The sequence below is a fragment of the Cetorhinus maximus genome, chromosome 18, assembly GCF_964194155.1.
Source record: "Cetorhinus maximus chromosome 18, sCetMax3.hap1.1, whole genome shotgun sequence".
Classification (NCBI taxonomy): domain Eukaryota; kingdom Metazoa; phylum Chordata; class Chondrichthyes; order Lamniformes; family Cetorhinidae; genus Cetorhinus; species Cetorhinus maximus.
Window position 1 is genome coordinate 78,938,209 of NC_135896.1, and position 23,645 is coordinate 78,961,853.

The following is a 23,645-nucleotide window of genomic DNA, read 5'->3' on the forward strand; positions in this document are numbered from 1 at the left end:
CACAAAACTTCAAATAAAATCTGTAAGCAGATCATCATGTTTCAAACTCAACACCGAGAAAGATGTACTGAAATTTCCCTACTATTGGTATTAGTAAACAGATATATGTCTAAGCTTAGTCACAGGTAAAACTGTTGTTCAATTTCAGACTTGGAGGCCCGTGAGAGAGAAGCCCAACTTAACGAGGAAGAGGAAATTAAGATTGCAAAGAATTTAGATGAAGTGGTAAGTGCAAGATCAGGTCAGAATCCTGTGACACAACAAATTCATATCACTTGGCCTTCTGCCAAAAATCTACTTCACGCACAAAAATAGCCACTTTGAGGTATGTAAAGGCCGATGTTAATGGAATTGTATGACAATATAAGCACATTTAAAAGAATGGCAAAAAGATAAAATTTGGTTCATCTGATGCTGATCTTGTTGGATTGAAATTAGTATTTCTAGTGGTAATTTATAATAGAGTATCAGTCTTCCAGCATTTTGTCAGTAAAGAGCAATACAGTTTTTCTTTAAAGCTCAAGGAAAGCCAGTACCTCTACACATGAAGCATCCAGTGATTATTTTTTAAAAAATAATTCATGCTGGTTATGGAAAGTTCTGAAGGAGAGTCATATCGGATTTGAAATGTTAACTCTGTTTCTCTCTCCACAGATGCTGCCAGACCAGCTGTGTTTTTTCAGTACTTTCTGTTTTTATTTCAGATTGCCATCATCCACAGCATTTTGCTTTCATTTTAAAAATAAAGCTGCTTATTTGTGTATTTCCTTTCAAATCAGCATTTATTCTGTGGCATTGGTACATCAAATTAATGCACAATTGTTGCAGTTTCACCCACATGATTTTTGACTGAGGATTGAGATAGGGTAATGGGGTTTGAATGGGGAGAATGCAGTCAGTGATTAGGTCTGGATGTGGAGAGTGAAATAAGGCAGTAGGGCCTGGCTTGGGATTGTGCAGTAGGGTGATAAAGTGTATGCAGAGAGTGAAGAAGGTAATGAATGGGTTCTGGGGGGCGGGAGGGTATCATGATGTAGAATGATGACAGAACGAGTGTGTGAAGAATTAGTTGGGGTGATAATGGGGTTTGGATAGGGACGATGAGGTAAACCAGTAGAATGTTGCTGCATTGATGTTGTAGGACAATGTTGGAGCACCGGTGAAGTGTGATATGGAGCAATATTAGTGGCTTGGCGGTGAGAGTACAATTGCCTTTAGGGTCCAAACAAGGTCAGATAGGAGTGTGACGGAGACAAGAAAGTGAAATAGGTTTAGGACCAGTGATGTAGGTTGTTAAGAAAGTGAGATCCGAGTGCAGTATGGCATTGGGATATCAGTGGAAGAATAACTTTAGATAATTTTCGAGGCATGGCATATGAGGTAGGACTTTAATATTACAAAGTTTATTTTGTGAGGATTATATTTTTATGCCCCAGTGTTTTAAATTTTTTACTTAATTGTGTATCCTTTAGAGGAAGCTGGGACAAAATTTGGGGCATTACAATTGATTGCAATACCCAAGGAGGGAAAATTCTAATTGCTGCCAAATGACCCTCACTGGAAAGTGCATACAGATGAACTAAAGATGAGGGCAAGATCAGGTTAGGTTATATTATCAACCCCTCCACAGTTGAATAACCTGCCAACGCCTGCTCTCCTGTTCCATGCATTAAGAATGGTAACTTGGATAAGGCACAAGAGGAGAGTTGATCCCATGGAACCATATCTCAGGTGTTGTCAACTTTGAGAGACGAGGGGAGAAAATTGTCCAGTAAAGAGATTCACAGGATTGGGTTTTACTCAATCAGAGTGGAACACGATATCTTTGCGAAAATTTTGAGGAATTTCCTTAACTTGGCTTGTGAAGTGAAGGGAGTTGGCATTCCTGTGATTCTGGGCTCATTAATAGACATATTGCAATTTAAATTGACCATGATGCTACTGCGTTCTCCTCATTTCATAAACACGAAGGTTATGCTACCTGATTTTTGGAGGTTTGATACCTTTCACCTGGTAATCATATCCATGCAATATTGAGATTGTAGGTATCCCACCATTTAAAGACTTTTAATGAAATTCAGTCCAGAAGTGCAACCTTTTTTTTTTAAACTGAAGCATTAAAACATTGTCCTTTTATCTCACATTTTGACTCAAATCTAGGCCAGAACTCAGGATGGCAGGCCCTTCACTGGCCAGTGCTAAAGGTCCTAAAGAAAATTAGTTTAGGAAATTCCCTATTTACTTCAAAGTAGAAATAGATTCCATTGATGTACCCTTCAATTCTTCAATTTTCATAAGGTCAGATATATGTGCTGGCACTGGTGCCTCTTCATTGCCCTTGTCAAGTTGCACTGCAGGTTAAAGGCAGCATGGAAGCAGACACGCAAAGCTTGCTTTACTGTGTGTTAAAGTTCCTTTAATAGCCTTACACATAGGGAATGAAACTCATGATTCATGAAATCACCAATTGGAATGTTGCCATCCTAACACTTGGCTCCCTTATGAAGATTGGCCATTTGATTGAAATACTAGTGATTGTCCTGTTTCTGAACCTTTGCCAGGCCAGAAGGAGAGGGGGGAGGTAGGGAGATACAACTTAAAAAGGAAGAGAATTCTGTGCAAGTTAGGCTGTTTCTAATCAGCAATACATCAGTTCCAAAAAACAGAACACTAGTTGGAGAAAGCAGAGGGGTATCACTAATAGCACAGATGTCTCTGTTTATAATATATGAGATTGTAGGACTTGGTTGGATCTATTTCCTCATTTTAAGCAATAGCATAATAGTTGAATTGAAAGAGACGAGCACTGCTTCCATACTGTGCACTTTGTGCTGTTCATTTTTTTGTTGGTAATCAGTTTCAAACTACTTAACTTTGCATTAAGTTTTTCACAAGTGTTGTTCACTGACTCACAGCTAGTCATCAATGCAATGTTAAGCTTCCAGAGGTAAATAGAAGTGGAACAAAAAAAGAATATAACCATGGTGTAGAAATTAAAGGAATTGTGTAAAATTAATATATTGCAGTGATTTCAAGGCAATAGTTGAATCTCAGAATTTTAGCAAAACCATAAAAGTTTTAATTTCAGATTAGTAGCTGACCTATTTCTGTATTACTGATGGATGCTGCAATGTCGGATTGTTGTCTTTTGGATGAAGTGTTAAATTGAGACCCAGTCTTCTCCCTCAGGTGGATGTAAAAATCCATGACACCAATGGCAGAAGAGCAGGGGAATCCTCCCCATTGTCCTGGCCAATATTTACCCCTCAACCAAAACAGCTGATCTAGTCATAATCTCATTGCTGTTTGTCAGGCCTTGCTGTGTGCAGATTGGCTACCTCTGTTTCCATGCGCTTGCTTTCGCTCACTGTCTTGCCCTCTCTCACACACTCTTAGGTGCTCTTACTTTTGTGCTCTCACACTCTCTTCCTTTCTTCCATTTTCTTCTCTTATTTGTAACTGGACATGTGTGTTCTTCTAAAGATTGCATCACCACTAGGTGTGGGAGTCCCTCAAAAGTTGCAGAATATTCTAATGCTATTTCAAAGTTGACAGGAGTTCCAGTTCATCTAGTACAAAGAGTTTTTAACATGATGTTGAGACTGTGCCAGTAGAGTACTTTTTGGTATTCTGGAGAGCTCTTATAAACAAAGTTGAAGGAGAAGGAAGCTTCAAGGGTGAATACTTTGAACATAGTATCTGCCATCAGATCCTGTTCTATGTGGTTTATTTTTTTAGAAAAACCTAGTAGAGATTGGTTGTTAAAAAATATTAAAACCAGAGTTCTGCTGTTCCGAAACAAATCGCACACAGACATTATAGAAATAGAGTGAAGCAGCCAGATCTGAAACAGGAACAGAAAATGCTGGAAGTGCATTGCCCAGTCCTAGCATTGTGTTTCACCGTGGGCCTTGGACTTTCAGCTTGGCTTTTTAAAGTTGGTCAGTGGCTAAAAATGAACATCGGGTATATCGGAGAAAGAAAAATTCTATTCCGTTTCAGAGGCTGATGGAATTGTGCTCATTCCCATCAGGTTCTGTTTTTATTATACTGGAATCAGAGCTGGTTGTAGTCGTCTTGAATGGGATCCCTCTGCTGACATACTGAGCTGTTCATGCAAGAAGCTGATGTTTTCTATCATGTTTAATCTAAATATATTACAATGATTAAACACAGGATCGAGGGATAAGTAACTTACATCTGTAACTCAAATATACAGTTCCCTTGCCCTTTAAAACATCAGGAAGAATGAGTGAAATAGGTAATGATAATGCAGGTCTTCAATTATCCTAATATAGACTGGAACGAAGTGGGGAAGAATTCCTGAAAATTAATGTGAAAATACTTGATTAGAGGAGAGCTAATTTCAGTGATTGGAAAAGGAATTCAGTCCATTTTGATTGGAGTCAAAGATTGACAAGATTCCCTGCATGACTTAATACGAAACAGAAAAAGGAGGCTTATAATAAATGTTGGGTTCATTATTCAGTAGAGAACCAAGATGATTACAAAAACACAGGTAAAATACTGAGTAAGGAAATAATGGCAAAGCGAATGTATGAGAATAGATTAACAGGTAACATAAAAGGGAACCCAAAAGTCTTATAAACATATAAATATTAAAAGGTTAGTCAAAAGGAAGGTGTGGCCAATTAAGGACCAAAAAAATCTGGAGGCAGCAGGCAAGGGTGAAGTACCAAATGAGTACTTAGCATCTGTTGTCACCAGAGAAGAGGGTGCTGCCAATATTACAATAAAGGAAAAAATGAATAAGATTAAAAATAGATGAAGATGATGTACATAAAAGGTTGATAGAGCTCAAAATAATAAAATTGTCTAGGTTGATGAGGAAATTGTAGGTGTTAAGTGTGGAGGCTCAAAACTTCCTTAGATATGGGAGTGGTGCCAGAGGACTGTAGGACTGCAAATGCTACACCCATGTCCAAGAAAGAGGGGAGCTATAAACCTGGTAATTACAGGCCGAAAGTTAGTGGTGAGGGAGTTTTTAGACATATTAATCCAGGACAAAATTGCCAGTTAGAAAAATATGGCCTCATAAATGAAAGCCAACATGAAGTTGTTAAGGGGAAAATGTGTTTGACTAATTTGATTCAATGCTTAGAATTAATAGAGAGTGTTGATGATGGTAGTTTAGTTGATGGTGAGTATATGGACTTTCTAAAAGTGTTTAATAAAGTACCACATACTAGACTTGGAAAAATTGAAGCCTGTGGAATTAAATGGTCACTGGCTGCATAGATACAAAATTGGCTAAGGAACCAGAAGCAAAAGAACAGTGGTGAACGGTTGTTCTTCAAACTGGAGGGCAGTGCACAGTGGTGTCTCTCAGGGCTCTGTGTTCGGACCACTGCTCTTTTTGGTACCCATTATTGACTTGGAAATTGAGTATACAAGGCATATAATTTCAAAGTTTGCAGATTGACACAAAACATGGAAGTTTAGTGAGAAGGATAGTATCAGGCTTCAGGAGGAGATAGCCTGGTGAAATGAGCTGACGGATGACAGATGAAATATAATGCAAAGAAGTGTGAAGTGATTATATTTATCAGAAAGAATGAGGAAAGATAAATAAACTAATACATTTTTGAAGTGGGTACAGGAACTTACACTGTGGAGGTGTATGTACACAACTCCCTAAAGATGGCAGGTCAAGTTAAGCAAGCTCTTGAATAGTCATGTGGGATCCTTTGCTTCATTAATAGAGGCATGCATTGCAAAAGTAAGAAGTTTTGCTAAACCTCTTATAAAATGCTGATCAGGCCCTGGCTAAGGTATTGTGACTATTTCTGCGCAAAGCATTTAGGATAGAGACTAAGGCCATGGAGACGATACAGAGAAAATTTATTAGAATGGCACAAGGATAAAAGACTTCAGTTATGTGGTGAGATGAGAGAAACAGGCGTTCTCCTTCAAGCAGAGGAGATGGATAGAGGTGTTCAAAATCATGAAGATTTTCATAGAGTAAATTAAGAGAAACTGTTTCCAGTAGTGAAAGGGGCGGTAACTAGAGGAGACTAATGTAAATTAATTGGCAAAAGAACCGGAGGTAAGAAGAGAAATTTTTTTTTTGAATGCAGTGAGTTGTTATGAGCTGGAATGCACTGTTGAAAGGGAAGTGGAAGCAGATTCATTAATAATTTTCAAAAGGTAATTGGATTACTACTTGAAGGAGAAAACTTGCAGGACTTTGGGAAAAGAGCAAGGAAGTGGGTCTAATTGAATAGCTGTATCAAAGAGCTGAATCCTCCTATTGTTCTAAATAAATGGCGGTTCAGCTGGTTAAGTCATTGAGGCTAACAAGCAAGGAAATATGCTAGGTTTTATTTTAGGTCTATGCTGGATGATGTGACCGTCGTGGAGTACAGTCAGCGAGGGTCAGGAAACTCTTCAGGAAGCCCTTAATGAATGGTGTGGGTGAAACAGTGTGCAGTTAAATGTAATGCTATGTGAGTAGACTGCAATAGACATGAGCACGTGCCCCTTGACATAAGGTTAAGCAATTATACCCTGATATAGTTAAATGCCTGAAAAATTCTCGGTATACACAGTCAACCTGACTTGAACTGGGATAGTCAAGTGGACAGTATGCTTAAAAAAACAAATAAATGGATGTTAATTCTCTGATCTCTCAACCCTCTCAGACTTGTTGATCTAAACCAGCTACATTCCATCCTTTGGTCGAATATGCTGCATCTCTGTGTCACCCTGGCCTTACACACACCAAACCACCCGCATCAAAAGTATATAGCTGTGCGTGTCAGTACCAATCGTATGACAGCGCCCTTCATGTCACAAAGCTTGAAACTACAAACAAGAAGTGTTAATATTTGCACAACATTTGGAAAACCCCGTTTGCAATCTACACAATTTCAGAACTGGTTACCTTCTGTCCTGTCCAGAGCAACCAAGGCAACTTAGAAGTTCAATTAAATTCAACCCCATAAGACGTAGGACAGTAGCCCTATTCCTTACATGGTTCAGGTCGTCAATGCAGTACTTAAATTATGAAATTTATATGTACTTCAGCGCCTGTAATGTAGGAATGGTGTAACAGTTTGTGATATAATATGATTTTAATTCAATTTTACCCTTCCTTTAATATCCTATCCCCCATTTCCCTGTTACCTGCTGAATTTGTTTGTCTATTTTTGTCACTACTCTGTGATTGTTACATGTTTGCATGTTTTTAACCTAATTATCTAGCCTATATATGAATTTTTTGATGCAAGCTATACAGCAATTCAGCCTTCAGGCTGCAAATGTGTTTCATGAATAAAATACTATTATTATTATACTGAGCTAGCTGAATTCAGTCTGAAGTAGCAGTAGGAGTACAACAGTTGGTTAAGCTGCCCCAGGGCTGGGTAAAGCAATATAAGCCGAGGGATCGTGCTCTTGATCAGAATTCAGTAATCCTTGCTGGAAAGTGGTCCTGAATGGACATTGGGAGAGGATAGGCCTGGGCTGTGATGTTCACAACAATCACATTCACTTTTGACACTCCGCCATGTCAAACATGGGTTCAGTGGCATATATGGCATGTGCAGTATTAGAAGCACATCTGACGGTGTCTAAGCCCAGGAACAAAAAGCACTTCAATTTTAAAACTAAAGTCCACTACCCCAAACAGAATAACAAAAGTTAGTCAGTCTCTCTCTCCGTATTATAACACTATCAAACCCAGATGCTCACAAAGGCATGTGGTGAAACAATGGGTCAGAGCAACAAACAACAGCCTGCTGGACTTACATTTAGCATGTCAAGAATATGAGATTACCTGCACCCTACAAACTCAGTGCACTCTCAGTTCTAGGCATTTTCAAGTTACCACTCCACACAGTAATATGCCTATTGTGTAAGAGCAATGAGTAAAGCTCTTGATTTATTAATTCACAATAGTATCACCGTCAGGTTAATCCATTAACAATTAGCTTCATTTGATACAGACTTCAGGGATTGCAAAGGTTGAGGGATCTATTCCCTGAGGTCAGTTTTTGGGTGTGTACATTCAGTTGAAGCAATACAAAATAAAATGACTTCCATTTATATAACAATGCATCAATGTTCTTCACATAAATTACTTTGAGTTACATAACTGCAGAGTCTGGACTTCATAATGGAAGCCATTTTGCTTTTTGGCACTGTAAGTTAAGATAGAATGTTAGTTTGCACAAAGGGAGAATTCAGCTCTTTAAATAATGTAATAGGATATTTAACATCCACCTGAACAGGTTGGTTCAACATGTCAGCTGAAGAGTTGCATCTTTGACAATGTAGCACTCCCTTAGCATCTCATTTAAGTGACAGCGTACAATAAAACATAGAATTTACAGCTCAAAAGCAGGCTGCTCTACACAAGCCTCCTCCATCTCACCCTGTCAGCATATCCCACTATTCCTTTCTCCCTTACATATTTATTAAGCTTCCCTTTAGATGTATCCAGTTAATCAGCTCGACTCTTCATTGTGGTGGCAAATTCCACATTCTAAACTCTCTCTGGGTGAAAAGTATCTTGAATTTCTTATTGGATTTATTAACTATCTTATATTGAATTCCGCAACAAATGAAGACATTTTCTCAGTGTCTACTCCATCGAACTTCTTCATGACCTTCTGACCTCTATTAGGTTATCTCTCAGTCTTCTCGTTTCTCAAGGAAACATCCACAAACTGTCAAGCCTTTTCAAATATAGTTACACCCTATTATTCCTTGTAAATCTTTTTTGCACCATCTCCAATGACTAGTCTTTTTATAATATGGAGAACTATGTGCAGTATTCTAACTATGGTTTAACCAAGGTTCTATATTAGTTTAACATAACTTCTCTGCTTTTCAATTTTATTCCTCTAGAAATTGACACTGCTTTGTTTCCAATTTTTACAACTTGTGCTTTTTCCCAAGCACTTCTGTGCGCTCATAGCTATGTTACAATTCATGAGCACCAAAACCTTGGCTTACTCTGAAATTGAGCAGGGTATTTTCTAACTGAGCAAGGTTGAATTGTTAAAATCTGTGTTCTTCCTCAGTCCCACTCTTGTCTTCATGGTTATACTATAGGTTATAAGTAAACTAAATCCTTTATGAAATAAATCTCTGCAAAACATGATTCTTAAGCTGTGGCTACTGCCTCGCATATACATCCAAGTGGCTATCTTTTTTTAATTCATTTACGGGATGAGGGTGTTGCTGGCTAGGCCAGCATTTATTGCCCATCTCTAATTGTCCTCGAGAAGGCGGTGGTGAGCTGCCTTCTTGAACCACTGCAGTCCATGTGGGGTAGGTATACTCACAGTGCTGTTAGGGAGGTAGTTCCAGGATTTTGACCCAGCAATAGCGAAGGAATAGCGATATATTTCCAAGTCAGGATGGTGAGCAACTTGGAGGGGAATAACAGACTGAAGATCACAAGTGTGTTCCTGGATTATAGGGCGTATTTTTCCTCTGAAGATTAAGCATACATCTCGAATCTGCCAGTCAATTCTGAAAATATTAGCTAAAGTAATAAGGCTGTCAATGACAATTGTTGAAAATGCAGTTCTCCAAATGCTTAACAATCATTGAGCTGTCAACAGCCAGCAATTAATTTAAAACCCTTGAAGTAAACAGAAATTACGTTTCCATCTTTCAATCTGTCTGTATCAACACATTTTATCCTTTAACCTATGTATCCTGTTACCCTAGCCAAGAGAATCGTAATTATTTTGTTTCCTGTAGATGAAATGGCGATCTTCCAGCTTGTAACTTAGTGAAGCATCAGTCAGCACCTTAAATCATAGTTAACTAAAACAAAAATCCAAAATAAAAAATCCCTACTTGATCAGACAGCTATTCTGAAATTTGATGCATAAGGGATATTTTGCAACAACTTGCTTTTATTTAGCACCGTTAACACAGAAAAGTGTTCCAAGTTGCTTCACAGAAGCTTGAGGAAACACAAACACTGAATCAAATAAGAAAAAATTAGGAGAAAGCAATGGAGAGGCTTAGGAAGAAATTTCAGAGATTATGGTCTAGGTGGCTGAAGGCACAGCTGCTAATAATGTTGCAGAAGTTTGCAATCGAAGAAACAGTTTGGTGCTGTGGGAGTTGTAGAGCTGAAGGTCATTATCTATAAAAGTAGGAGCAAGTCCATGGAGGGATCTGAAAAAAACAAACCGATGAGAATTTTAAATTTAAAGTATGGAGACTGGGAGGAAATTAATGTAAGTCAGCAACGATAGGTGTGATGAGCAAGACATTGTGCTGGATAAGTTTTTGCTTGATTAGCTGGAGTTGATACAAAATGTTAAGGGATTGCATTGAAGTAATTAAATCTTGAGATACCGAAGGCTTGCATCAGGACTTGGTGGCAGATGGTCTGGACAGTGTTATGGAGGTAGAAGTAGGCAGTATTTGTAATTGAGAGATAATGGGGTCAGAAATTCAGCTCGGTTCAACAGGATATTCAGTGTGGTGCAGCCAGAGATAGTGGCCTTGAACCATAGAACCATAGAACACTACAGCACAGAAAACAGGCCATTCGGCCCTTCTAGTCTGTGCCGAAATATTATTCCGCTAGTCCCATTGACCTGCACCTAGTCCATAACCCTCCAGACCTCTCCCATCCATGTATCTATCTAATTTATTCTTAAAACTTAAGAGTGAGCCCGCATTTACCATGTCAGATGGTAGCTCGTTCCACACTCTCACCACTCTCTGAGTGAAGAAGTTCCCCCTAATGTTCCCCCTAAACCTTTCCCCTTTCACCCTAAAGCCATGTCCTCTCGTGTGAATGTGCAGCGTTTGTAGCTTGGGGATAAGACTGCAGGTGTGATTTTTCCCAGCGATTAGCTGGAAGAATTTATGGCTCATTGAAGACTGGATGCTGTCTGACAATGCAGAGGGAGTGAATGGGTTAAGAGAGGTGATATAGTGATGGAGCTGGAGGTAACCAGCATACATGTGACTTCACATGGTGTCATTAAGGGACAACATATATACAAGGAAAAAAGATGGAAAGTAAGGATGGATTCCTGGGGGATTCAGAATGTGAGGTGCAGGAATGGAAAGTGAAGCTGTTGCCAGAGATGCTCTAGCTACAACCTAATAGGTGAGACATTTAAAAATAGGTTAGATCAACAGTTTAAAGAAAGGAGAATATAGATATATAGCAACAAAGCAGGCACATGGGATTAGAATGGCTACTCATATGGAGGATAAATACCAACATGGCCTGGTCAGGCGATAGTTTCTGAATTGTAATTTCTATCTAAGAGTGGAATCGAGCGAGGGCTATTCCACAGAAGTGGAAAACTTGGAATGAGGCGTCTGAGGAGGATTGTGTGATCAACCACATTGACAACTGCAAAGAGATGAAGGACAAGGTGTGATAACGCACCATGACCATAGTAACAGAAAGTGCCATAGCTGAAGATTAGTCCTGATTACAAGGACACAATGCATGTCTGTGAAGTTTCATAGTAATGGTTTCATCAGCACCAAATCTGCCCACTATGTTGGATCTGTCCCCTTAAATTGAGGGAACTTGCAATAAATTTCTCTAGAATCAAATTTACTAGGGAATGAAAATCACTTATTAGCTTTTGCACATGAAAAAGAGCAATTTCCCCGAGTAAAAGAGCATTTTCCTCACTGCCCCTGCTCCCTGGCATACTATCTTCTGCTAATCTATTTTTTGGCATCAACACATCTGACTTTTGGTCCCATGATGACGAGAACAGCCTGGAGTTAGTTACTTTGTTTAGAACAAAAAGAAATCTCAGAATTTTATTTGACACAGTGTTCCACTGACAAACCATACTCTTCTTTGTAGTTATAATGACCCTGTATATGTTATATACAGCACCTGCTTGTATTTATAGTATCTACCAGGTAATATCCATGCATTTGTGAAAGGCTTCAGTTTGACGCAGGTGGTAGCACTACGTTTACCAACGCTGGTTGGATGTTTTCTCGGAGGTTTAATTGCATGACCCTCTACCTCTAACCACCCCACTCCCATGTTCCTACTATTGGTTACCCAACAGTCCGCCCTCACAGTACACCACCTTCGCACATCAATCGGAAAACAAATATCCTTTACTACCCAATTGGATGATTTTTGACCATCAAACAGCCTTTTCGCCATCTTTGATTTTTTTATTATTGGCCCTCTAATTTTTATTCTGGTTGTTCACAGCATCAAGGCGATTAATCTTTAATTCCTGTGGACTCCATGGGAACCCTAGACAGCATGTGTTGCTTCCAAGTTAGAAGGCTGTGGGTTCAATCCTGACAGTTGGCTTGATACAGAGTCTACCTAGGGAATTCAGCAGGAATAAAGGTGTTGTCTTTCGGATGAGACATTATACTGAAACCCTTTTCAGGTGGGTGCAAAGGATCGTTTAGCACTATGTGAAGAAGAGTAGAAGTTCACCCAGTTTCCTGGTCAAGATGTACCACTCAAAACAACTTTGTTGTTTATTTCCTTTGTTGTTTATGATACACCTTAGTGTGTGTAAATTGGCTGCTACTGTTTGCCCACAGAACGACTAAGATGCACTTTAGAACTACATCATTGGCTATGATGTGTTTGAGAACATCCTGACCGTATGGCATGCTACGTACATTTAGGTTCCTTCTTTGTGTTGAGTACAGTACACCTTTGTAATAGCAATAAATGCAAGGTAATGTATTAACTTGTACAATGTGGGCCATGTCCCTTGGAACCTGGACATGTTCCATATATATTGTTATCAAAACTGTCCATCAGAGGTAAAAGGGCTGCCATTCAATCCTGGAAGACTGAAGATGAGAAGTAATAAGTTTGTTTAGCCAGTCCCTGCTTGCCTGGTGCTAAATCAGAAGCCTTGCTCACAGGCCCATTAAGGTGGCCTGTACAGCATTGAAAATCCCATATTGGAGCAAAAGAGAGTAGGTTGGGGCTGGATAATTTAAATTTTTGCCTCTGGTTTTTAATTTTCATTTTAGTTCACTTTATGCCTTTTAGGATCATAGTCATCTCAGACAAACCTTTTACAAGATTGTGTGTGAGGATAGCCATTAAGCTATCTTAATTCATCCAGCCAGAGATTCTACAGTTCTCCCTCTTGCTGGATGATATCGGTTTCTTAAATGATTCCAGAGTTTTTGCCTCTATTTCTGAATGTCTATTCCATGTGTTGATCACTCTGTATGAGAAGGAAGTTTCTGATCTCAGTCTTAGATTTGTTTTTTACTAATTTGAACCAGCGCTCCCTTGTCCTACTCTCACAGTTTAGTTTGAAGTAATTTTCTGGATGTACCTTTTCCATTGTATTTACTATCTTGTATTCAGCCTGCTCCATTTCTACCACTTTACTGTAATTAACATCGCTTAATTCTTTCAAATATATAAACAATTACCAAGAGTAGACTGCCTCTATAACATTGAAAAGTCCAAGTTTATTCAGCCTTTCCTTATCATTCAGATCTTTAGTCCATGAATTAATTCATGTGGCTCTTCTCTGCAGTGCTTCCAACACTGGAGCACCGCCTTGTGTCTCAGTGACCAGAACAGCACAGTACTTGGGATGTGGCCTGACCACAGCACTATGCAGTTTGAACTCTTCATAGAATCATGCAGCACAGAAGGAGGCCATTCAGCCCATCATGTCTGTGCAGCTCTTTGAAAGAACTATCCACTAGTCTCATTCCCCTGCTCTTTCTCCATAGCCCTGCACATTTCTCTTTTGCATGTATTAATCAAATTCCTTTTTGAATCTGCTTCCATTATCCTTTCACAGCTTATATTTCACCCCTCTCCTAACTTCACTCAGTTCTGCTGAAGGGTCATGAGGACTCGAAACATCAACTCTTTTCTTCTCCGCCGATGCTGCCAGACCTGCTGAGTTTTTCCAACATCCTTTCCATGTCCACCTTGTCAAGGCCATTCAGGATCTTATGTACTTCGATCAAGTCACCCCTCACTCTTCTAAACTCCAGTGGAAACAAGCTCAGTCTGTCTAACTTATCCTCATAAGACAACCTGTTCATTCCAGGTATCAATCTAGTAAACCTCCTCTGAACCGCCTGCAATGCATTTACATCCTTCCTTAAAAAAGGAGACCAAAACTGCACGTAGTATTCGAGATGCGGTCTTACCAATGCCTTGTATAATTGAATCATAACATCCTTTTATGTTCAGTTCCTTTCGTAATAAAGAGTAGCATTCCATTAGCCTTCTTGATTGCATGCTGCTAACTTTTTGTAACTCATGCGTGAGAACACCTAGATCCCTCTGCAGTCGTTCTCCATTTAAGTAATACTCAGCCTTTTTTTTTCTTCCTGCCAAATTGAACAACTTCACATTTTCCCACATTATACTCCATCTGCCAGATTTTTGCTCACTCACTCAACTTATCTATATCCATCTGTAAACTCCTTATGTCGTCTTCACAACATACTTTCCTACCTATCTTTGTCACATCTGAAAATTTAGCTACCGTGGCTGTGCTCCCCTTATCTAAGTCATTGACATAAATTGTAAAAAGTTGAGGCCCCTGCACAGACCCTTGTGGGACTCCACACGTCACAACCTGGCAATCAGACAAAGACTCATTTATGCATACTCTGTTTTCTGCCAGTCAGCCAATCTTCTATCCATGGTAATATGTTACCCCCTACACCATGAGCTTTTATTTTCTGCAATAACCTTTGATGTGGCACCTTATCAAATGCTTTCTGAAAATCCAAGTACAGTATGTCTACAGGACCCCCTCTATCCACTGCACATGTTACTCCTCCAAAGAACTCTCATAAATTGGTTAAACATGATTTCCCTTTCATAAAACCATGATGAGTCTTCCTGACTACCTTGTTTTTCTAAGTGCTCAGCTATAACTTCTTTAATGATCTACTCTTAACACCTTTCCCACAACAGACAACAAGCTAACAGGCCAATAGTTTCCTGTTTTCTGCCTCCCACCCTTCTTGAATAGAGGGATTATATTTGCTACTTTCCAGTCTGATGAAACTTTTCCAGAATCTAGGGAATTTTGGAAAATTAACACCAACGCATCTACTACCTCATTGGCCAGGATGAAGTCCATCTGGACCCGGAGAGTTGTCAGCCCACAGCTCCATCAGTTTGCTTAGTACTGCTTCCCTAGTGATTGTAATTTCACCAAGTTCCTCTCTCCCCTCCACCTCCCGATTTACATCTATTACTGGAATGTTTTTTGCATCCTTTATAGTGAAGACAGAAGCAAAATGTTTGTTAATTTCATCCACCATTTCCTTATTATCTACTATTAACTCCCCATTCTTGCTCGTAGAGGACCAACACTCACTTTACCTACTCTTTTCACAGAATCATACAGTGCAGAAGAGGCCCTTCGGCCCATCAAGTCTGCACCGACACAATAGAAACACCTGACCTACCTACCTAACCCCATTTACCAACACTTGGCCCATAACCTTGAATGTTATGACGTGCCAAGTGCTCATCCAGGTACTTTTTAAAGGATGTGAGGCAACCCGCCTCCACCACCCTGCCAGGCAGTGCATTCCAGACCACCACCAACCTCTGGGTAAAAAAGTTTTTCCTCACATCCCCCCCAAACCTCCTGCCCCTCACCTTGAACTTATGTCCCCTTGTGATTGACCCTTCAACTAAGGTGAACAGCTGCTCCCTATCCACCCTGTCCATGCCCCTCATAACCTTGTACACCTCAATCAGGTCGCCTCTCAGTCTTCTCTGCTCCAATGAAAACAACCCAAGTCTATCCAACCTCTCTTCATAACTTAAATGTTTCATCCCAGGCAACATCCTGGTGAATCTCCTCTGCACCCCCTCCAGTACAATCACATTCTTCCTATAATGTGGCGACCAGAACTGCACACAGTACTCCAGCTGTGGCCTCACCAAGGTTCTATACAACTCCAACATGACCTCCCTACTTTTGTAATCTATGCCTCGATTGGTAAAGGCAAGTATGCCTTTTTCACCACCCCACTAACATGCCCCTCCGCCTTCAGAGATCTATGGACACACACGCCAAGGTCCTTTGTTCCTCAGAACTTCCTAGTGTCATGCCGTTCATTGAATACTTCCTTGTCAAATTACTCCTTCCAAAGTGTATCACCTCACACTTTCCAGGGTTAAATTCCATCTGCCACTTATCTGCCCATTTGACCATCCCGTCTATATCTCCCTGTAGCCCAAGACACTCAACCTCACTGTTAACCACCCAGCCAATCTTTGTGTCATCCGCAAACTTACTAATCCTACCCCCCACATAGTCATATGTCGTTTATATAAATGACAAATAATAGGGGACCCAGCACAGATCCCTGTGGTATGCCACTGGACACTGGTTTCCAGTCACTAAAGCATCCTTCTGTCATCACCCTCTGTCTCCTACGATTAAGCCAATTTTGAATCCACCTTATCAAATTACCCTGTATCCCATGTACATTTGCCTTCTTTATAAGTCTCCCATGTGAGACCTTGTCAAAGGCTTTGCTGAAATCCATATAAACTACATCAACTGCACTACCCTGTTTAAACACCTGTAGAAACTCTTACTATGCATATAAATATAATCATATACTTTAATATGAACATGGTCTAGCAGTATCGCATTTGTTTCCATTTGTGATGGGGACATAAGGAAGCTACAAATGAATACAGAAAGGTTAAGCAAGTGGGCAAACATCTGGCAGATGGAGTATCATGTGGGAAAATGCAAAAGTATCCATTTTTGGCAGGAAGAATAAAAATAAGCATATTATCTAAATGGTGAGGAATTGCTGAGCTCTGAGTTGCAGAGGGATCTTGGTGTCCTAGTGCATGAACCACAAAAGTTTAGTAGCAGGTACAGCAAGTGTTTAGGAAAGCTAATAGAATGTTATCGTTTATTGCAAGGGGATTTGAAAAGTAGAGAGATTATGCTTCAATTATATAGGACACTGGTGAGACCACATCTGGAGTACTAACAGTATTGTTCTTCTTATTTAAGGAAGGATGTAAATGTATTGGAAGCAGTTCAGAGAAGGTTTACTAGGCTAATACCTGGCAGATAACCTTTCACCCCCTTGCTTATCAAGAAGTTATCAGGGCTAGGCAGGAACAAGGAGTTGAGGTTACAATCAGATCAGCCACGATCTTATGGAATGGCAGAGCAGGCTCAAGGGGCCCAGTGGCCTACTCCTGCTCCTAATTCGTACGGTCGTATGCTCTTTTTGTCAGACTTGAAATCTGCCACCAACCTTCTGCTTCTTAATTAGTGATATTGATAATTCCTGAATTGCTCAGGAGCAAATCTAATTGCATTGTGTTACGAACCAACAGAAGACCCTTTTGTTCTCTTGCAGATTGCCAGACTTAGAGAGGAGGGCTCCAGGCATTTAGAAGAACAGCAGAGGCTCATCAAAGAACAGATAATGCTGGAGAGAGATCAGAGGTTACAAGGTAAAGTTGTACCTCTTTATCAGTGTGCTTTGTTTCATGGGAACTCTAATTTCTCCTCCCTTTTTTCATTCCACCTTGCTATACACTTTCCCTATACACTTTGCCTGCTTTCAGGGTGGCCTGGTGGCTGAGGCTAACTCTTGCCGAATTATGAACCTGACAGCCCGATCTCCAGTCTGGCCATCCTCTTTTTCTTTGAAATGGTGAATAGATATGAAGAGCCTGATTTTTCCAGCGGTCTATATTAATAAAATATTTTGTGCATTGCAAAATTCACAAAATTATACGTATGGAGTGGGGTAAATTGTTTTGTGTTGGTACAGGTGGGCTGTTTGCACAGTAAAGTGTTACCCATATTAGCATTAGCTGCCTTTTTTAACTCCCTCACTCCAATCTGATCGCATTTTTAAAAGTAGAGCAAGTTGTTGAAGCTTTTCTCGTTACAAATTGTCCTATCTGTGTTTTCCACGGGATCCTAGGTAAAAACAAAGAAATAATGTTAAATCTCTGTGAATCACTGGTTAGGCCGCAATTGAAATATTGGGCCGTAACTTCTGATTAGCATTGGAAAGTGCTACCCTGCAGGAATTAGAACAAATAAAGGCCTACTTCCCTGGTCTTGAAAATTACGTTGATGCTTCCGATTGCCGGAGCTGATTGGGGTCTGCATCGAAAGACTCCTCACAGGCCCCAGCAAAGTGTAGCTCCAGCGAATTCAAGGAGGCTATGCCCCCTTTTTTACAGTACTTGCTGCTGTAAAGTAGGTAAGTTTAAAGGGCCAGGGAAATTAACAGACCAGGGGAAGGTAAGCGCCTAAGGTAAGTGGATATGATATTGGGGGTGGGCATGTCTGAGGGTGGTCCATGGTGTGTGTAGGCGTGGGGCGGGGGGTGGAGGGGGGAGTTGATCAGAGGGGGGTGGGTCAGCAGTCCGGGGCGGATGCTTGTGGGGTGGGCGGGGTCCAGGGCTCGTGGGGGATCCAAGGTCGAGGGTGGAAGGGGGAGGTCGGAGGTCTATGGGGGGGGCGAGGTCAGTCAAAGGTCCGGGGGGGTGGGGGTGACTGGGGGTCAGAAGTCTGTGGGGAAGAGGGGTCCGAGGTCGGAGTGGTTGTGGGGGATGTCGGAGGTTGGTTGGGGGGTGGATTATGGGATGTGTCGGAGATCGGGGTGAGGGAGGTGTGGTGCGATTTAAACTGCATTTTTGTATGGTTCCCAGCGCAGCACAATTGTTCAGAGGAAGTGTGCATTTCTGGCCAAATGCCGTGCAAACCCTTACCTGGGAACTTTCCAGAGGGATTCCCCAGTGCACCTCTGGGGTACCCCCCAAATCCGACCCTGGGGAGCTCGGAAGTTACAGGCCATCGTGTCCATTTTTGGACACATCACTTTAGCACAAAACTCAAGCCTATGGAACTGTTGCATTTAGATGTTGCCAAGGATGAGAGACTTCAGAGCCTGCATAGGCTGAATGATGGCCTCTGTGCTGTAAAATTCTGTGAATTTGTCAATCCTTTTATGAGAACAGTCGAATGTTTTATCCCTGTAACTGTTCATTTATAGGGTAGATAGCAATTTAGCATGCTGAAAGTAACCTCAGGGGAAGAATTCCTCTTTTGTAACAGTCTTGTAAACTCGCTGTTTATGCATGCAATCATAATTTTGTCAGAGAAAATTTTGCTGTTCTGTTGGAATCGACTAACCTCAAGGTTTTTGCCTTGCTGACATGCATTCAGAGAGAACTCATCTTCACCCAAATATGGGAACACCAACACCTGCAAATTCCTCTCCAAGCCGCACTCCACCCTGACTTGGAATTTTTAAATCACCGTTCTTTCACAGTCGTTGGGTTAAAACCCTGGAACTCCCTTCCTGACAGCACCGAGGGTATATCTACACCACATAGACCACAGCAGTTCAAGAAGGCAGCTCACCGCCACCTTCTCGAGGCCAATTAGGGATGGATAATATATGCTGGCCATGAAAGAATAAATTTTAAAAATCCATGTCCTTCTCATTGTAACAAACTGTATTTCTAGCCATTCTACCTTATTACTACAGTGCTGGTTACTCTACCCTCCCAACTGAAGCCCAATGTGTCTCTTGCACAGCATTTTCCAAAAGCACCTGGACTCTCCATTTTTGCATCCCGCACACAGTTGTCAGCAGGATATCAGCTTCTCTCATCCTTCTTTCCACATCTCAGGTTGGATTGTTAGGCTCTTTTCTTCAACAAAAGAACATGAAGTTAATAAATATTGTTATGTTTGGTTACCAAAAAAAGATTCTGGTGAGGCAAAAATTTTCTCAACTTAGTCCCTGCTGAAATGGTGGCACTGTTGGTGGATTAGGAACCCGGTGAAATCCCCAGCAAGTTTAGCCATACCTGTTTAACTGAGCGGCATTAACATCCTTCCGCTTGGTTCCCAGACCAATCAGAGAGGGTAGGTGGGGTCACACGCATATCTGTCAACGAAAGCTCTCTATTTAACGGCCCCTGCTTACAGGTCTGACTGGCCGCAGGAAATCTCCAGCAAACACCTGGACAATGGAAGCAAAACATGGGAAGGCTGCCCCACTCCACCTTTGGACTCACCCCTGGAGGTAACGATGGATACAGTAGGGGCCAGGAGAGAAGTGCTATTTCCTGAGGATGAGAGCGGAAGGCCAGCCAGCTTAACAAAGCAGGTGTGGCTGGAGGCGGCACAAGCTTTGAGTGGCAGGAGTGTGGTGCCTAGGATCTAGGTTCAGTGCAGGAAAAAGTTCAGTAAGCCATATATCTGTCAGCTGGCAGCCATCACTCTCTGACCTCCCAAGCATTCTCCTGCACAGCACTCCTCTGACTGACATACTTTCCTATTACACATAATCCTGTTTTTTCAGCCTCCATCTCAACCAACAGCACTTACCTCATCCTCATTCTGTTGCCCTTTCACATCCATTCCTCACAGTCACACTCATGAAATGTCCTCATTCCATCTCCAACTGATTCCACTTCTCACACTCAGCTCTCTGCCTTCTCTCGTTGCAGGAGTGGAGAGCGCACATCTCCAGGGAGAGATGGAGACCTGTCGATGGACCTGCAGCCATAACCACCATGACTGCATTGGAGGAGTGAGCCCTTGAAATCAAGAGGGTGGCACAAGTACTGGGCATGAGAGATGGAGTTGGCACAGAGACCAGGTGACAGCATTAGATATCGCAGTGCTACTTGACACTTAACTGTCATTCATTTTGAATTGATATCACTGATAACTGAGCTGTAATGATCTGCATGATGCTGAGTTTGTATTTTTTTCCCACTGTCAGCAACATCCCATAGGTCCTTCGTGGATATTGCCAGAGGTGATAAAGGATTAGCCTGAGAAGTCTCCAGAAGAGGACGAGCACTCTGAGGATGTACTGTCACTGCACACCTTGACTCCTGCACGCCCTTCACCAGCACAGACACATACACTTCAGTGGGGCCTGCAATACAGCTAGATAGAGTGGCACATAGTGAGGAGCACATCACATGTGAGCTGGAGGCAGGGACAGCAGTAGAGAGTTCCTTTCGGAGAACGCAGGAAACTCCCAAGTTCTGCTCAGCCGGACCTAGAGGCTGAGCCTTGGGGGTCATGCATGAAACTTCTCAAAGGCGTTTAGGGTTGAGCGACAATATTGGCCTTGCCAGTGATGCCCAAATCCCATGAAGAAATGAAAGAAAGGGAACTTGTGTAGTTGCAATGGAAAATGTGTTTGCTTCTGTCAACATTTCCAGAGACAAGGAATGGGAATGGAGGAGTCCATTTGAAGCATGAATGCCATGACGTTTGGGGCATTTGCGCTGGTGACCTGCTCCATAGAAGGTTGGCCACCCTCGTGGAGAATCTGACACATGCTGGCCCAGACCAACGAACTGCAAAATCTGACTGCCACTTTACAAGGAATGGAGAAAAGCCTCACCTTGGTGGCTCAAAGTCTCATGGAAATGCAGCCAAGAGCTTTCCCAATCTTGGCTAATAGGGAAGCACAGGTGGGCTATCAGAGGGAATATGGAGAAAGGGCATATGATGTGGGGACACTTCTCAAAGCAATCCCAATTCTCAGCCCATCTCATTGTCCCCCTGTCCCCCATTCCAACAAAGCCACACAAGCTGCCTCCTGCCCTCATGACTGAGTCTGCCTTGTATAGGTGCAGGTGGGGCTGTCTTTGGCAGGCCCTCATGGACTCCATAGGTGAGGTGAGAGTGACTGCCCTTGACACCAAGGCAGCATTTGACCCAGTGTAGTATCAAGGAGCCCTAGCAAAACTGGAGTCGCTGGAAATCGGGAAAAACTCTCTGCTGGTTGGAGTCATATGTAGCATAAAGGAAGATGGTTGTGGTTGTTAGAGGTCAACCATCTCAGTTCCAGGACATAACTGCAGGAGTTCCTCAGGGCAGTGTCCTAGGCCCAACCATCTTCAGCTGCTCATCAATGACATCCCTTCCACCATAAGGTCAGAAGTGGGTATGTTTGCAGATGATTGCACATGTTCAGCATCATTCACGACTCTCCATTTGCCTAGATGAGTGCAGCTGCAACAATACCCAAGAAGCTTGACACCATCCAGGGTAAAGCAGCCTGATTGATTGGCACCCCATTCACAAACATTCACTCCCTCCACCATCATGCACAGTGGCAGCAGTGTTTTCCGTCTAAAAGATGCACTACAGTGTTAAGTTCCAATGGTTGTTTAGAAATGAAGACCGAAACCAAGACAGACTCCTTCAGAAAGAGTTTTATTGCTTGTCATAAAACTCTCCACCGACAGCACTAGTCTCAGCTGTTATCCCTTTTATACAACCAACTTCTTTCGAGTACAATCACAGTTCTTGGTTTTCCGGGAGTGGGACATGAACCCACAACCGTCTGATTCAAAGGCGAGGGTGCTATGAACTGAGCCACAGCTGACACCTCTTTATACAACCAAATGGGTACTTAGTTAAACAACCTAATAATTACCAATTGAACTTTTTTAACTGTTTCCTTCCCTAACAGATTCCCCTCTTCTTAAAAAGAAAGTAACCCTTAAGTTTCTATAATCACGCACAAAAAATTAATGGTAATAACAAACATCGCTATATTTTTTCATTCAACAAGTTGACCTTATTCCCCTCCTTAAAAAAAAACACGTATAGATATGTAACACAAAAGTAGTATTTTTCTTAAAGAAGAAGACACCCCTCTTTGAGGATCTCTAGTAACTTCTTGAAGCTCACTCCTCTTTTGGTGAAGCAGTCAGATAATCCATTTGAATTTGGCAATCTCCTTATTCTCGAGCATCTGTTTTAAGCTTGCAGTGTCAATTTGCAATCCCTCCTCGTTAACATACTTCATAGAGTGAACATTCTCCCAGTGACTTGAGGTGTCAGCTGTGGCTCAGTCCATAGCACCCTCGCCTTTGAATCAGAGGGTTGTGGGTTCATGTCCCACTCCTGGAAAACCAAGAACTGTGATTGTACTCGAAAGAAGTTGCAATCTGTGACTGTTGGTAACTCGAAAGAGTTCCCAGTGACTTGTTATCTATGAGACATTTTATAGATACTAATCCTGAATACGCTTTTCCATTTAAACTTCTGCCAGTATTTTTGATATAAAGAATGCCATATCTACCACCTCAACAAAGGTGAGAGTCTCCGCTGCTAATGTACTTTTTACAACTCTGTGTATCTTTTTAGATTCCCATGCTAAAGGGCAGCATTTGCCTTTTTCCCCCATAAATCCTCCCGCACTTGAAAATTTATCAATAGATTTGCCTAAGACACATCAATTTTGTCAATGTTTTGTTTGCCCGAATGATTTCTTCAACTTTGGGATCATTCATTTTAGTGCTCAATTCCAAAACGTCAAAACTGACACCTGGCCTTGTTTGTTTGCCTAGCCAATTGAGTTGCCCAATTAGACTCCCGAGTTCCTCTTTTTCCGTTTCAGAAGCCACTGTGTCTTTCTGGGAGGCCCTGCCATGACTACTTGCAATGGTATTGAGTTCTCTAAATAGGATTGCAGATGTAAAAGGACGTGTGATCCGCTCTGCCTGATTTCCAATCTAATGTACTTAAATGCAGCAGAAGCCTGACTTTCAATTTTAAACTCCATTCTGAGCCCATTAATGGCAACTGTTTCAAATTTGCTACTACCACCCCACAAAAAATCATCTACATGCATCATAAAGC

The 23,645-nt window shown here is 41.5% G+C and overlaps 1 protein-coding gene across 6 annotated transcripts in view; it reads left to right on the forward strand.

The window, feature by feature from the left end:
* Positions 1–23,645, forward strand: part of dnajc17 (DnaJ (Hsp40) homolog, subfamily C, member 17) — a 209,390-nt gene that overhangs the window by 61,010 nt on the left and 124,735 nt on the right. For all 6 annotated transcript variants that reach the window (XM_078563034.1, XM_078563033.1, XM_078563035.1 and 3 more), the window contains 2 exons: positions 149–225; positions 17,356–17,452. In XM_078563034.1, the coding sequence (XP_078419160.1) occupies positions 149–225; positions 17,356–17,452 (174 nt within the window). The remainder of the gene's footprint in view (positions 1–148; positions 226–17,355; positions 17,453–23,645) is intronic.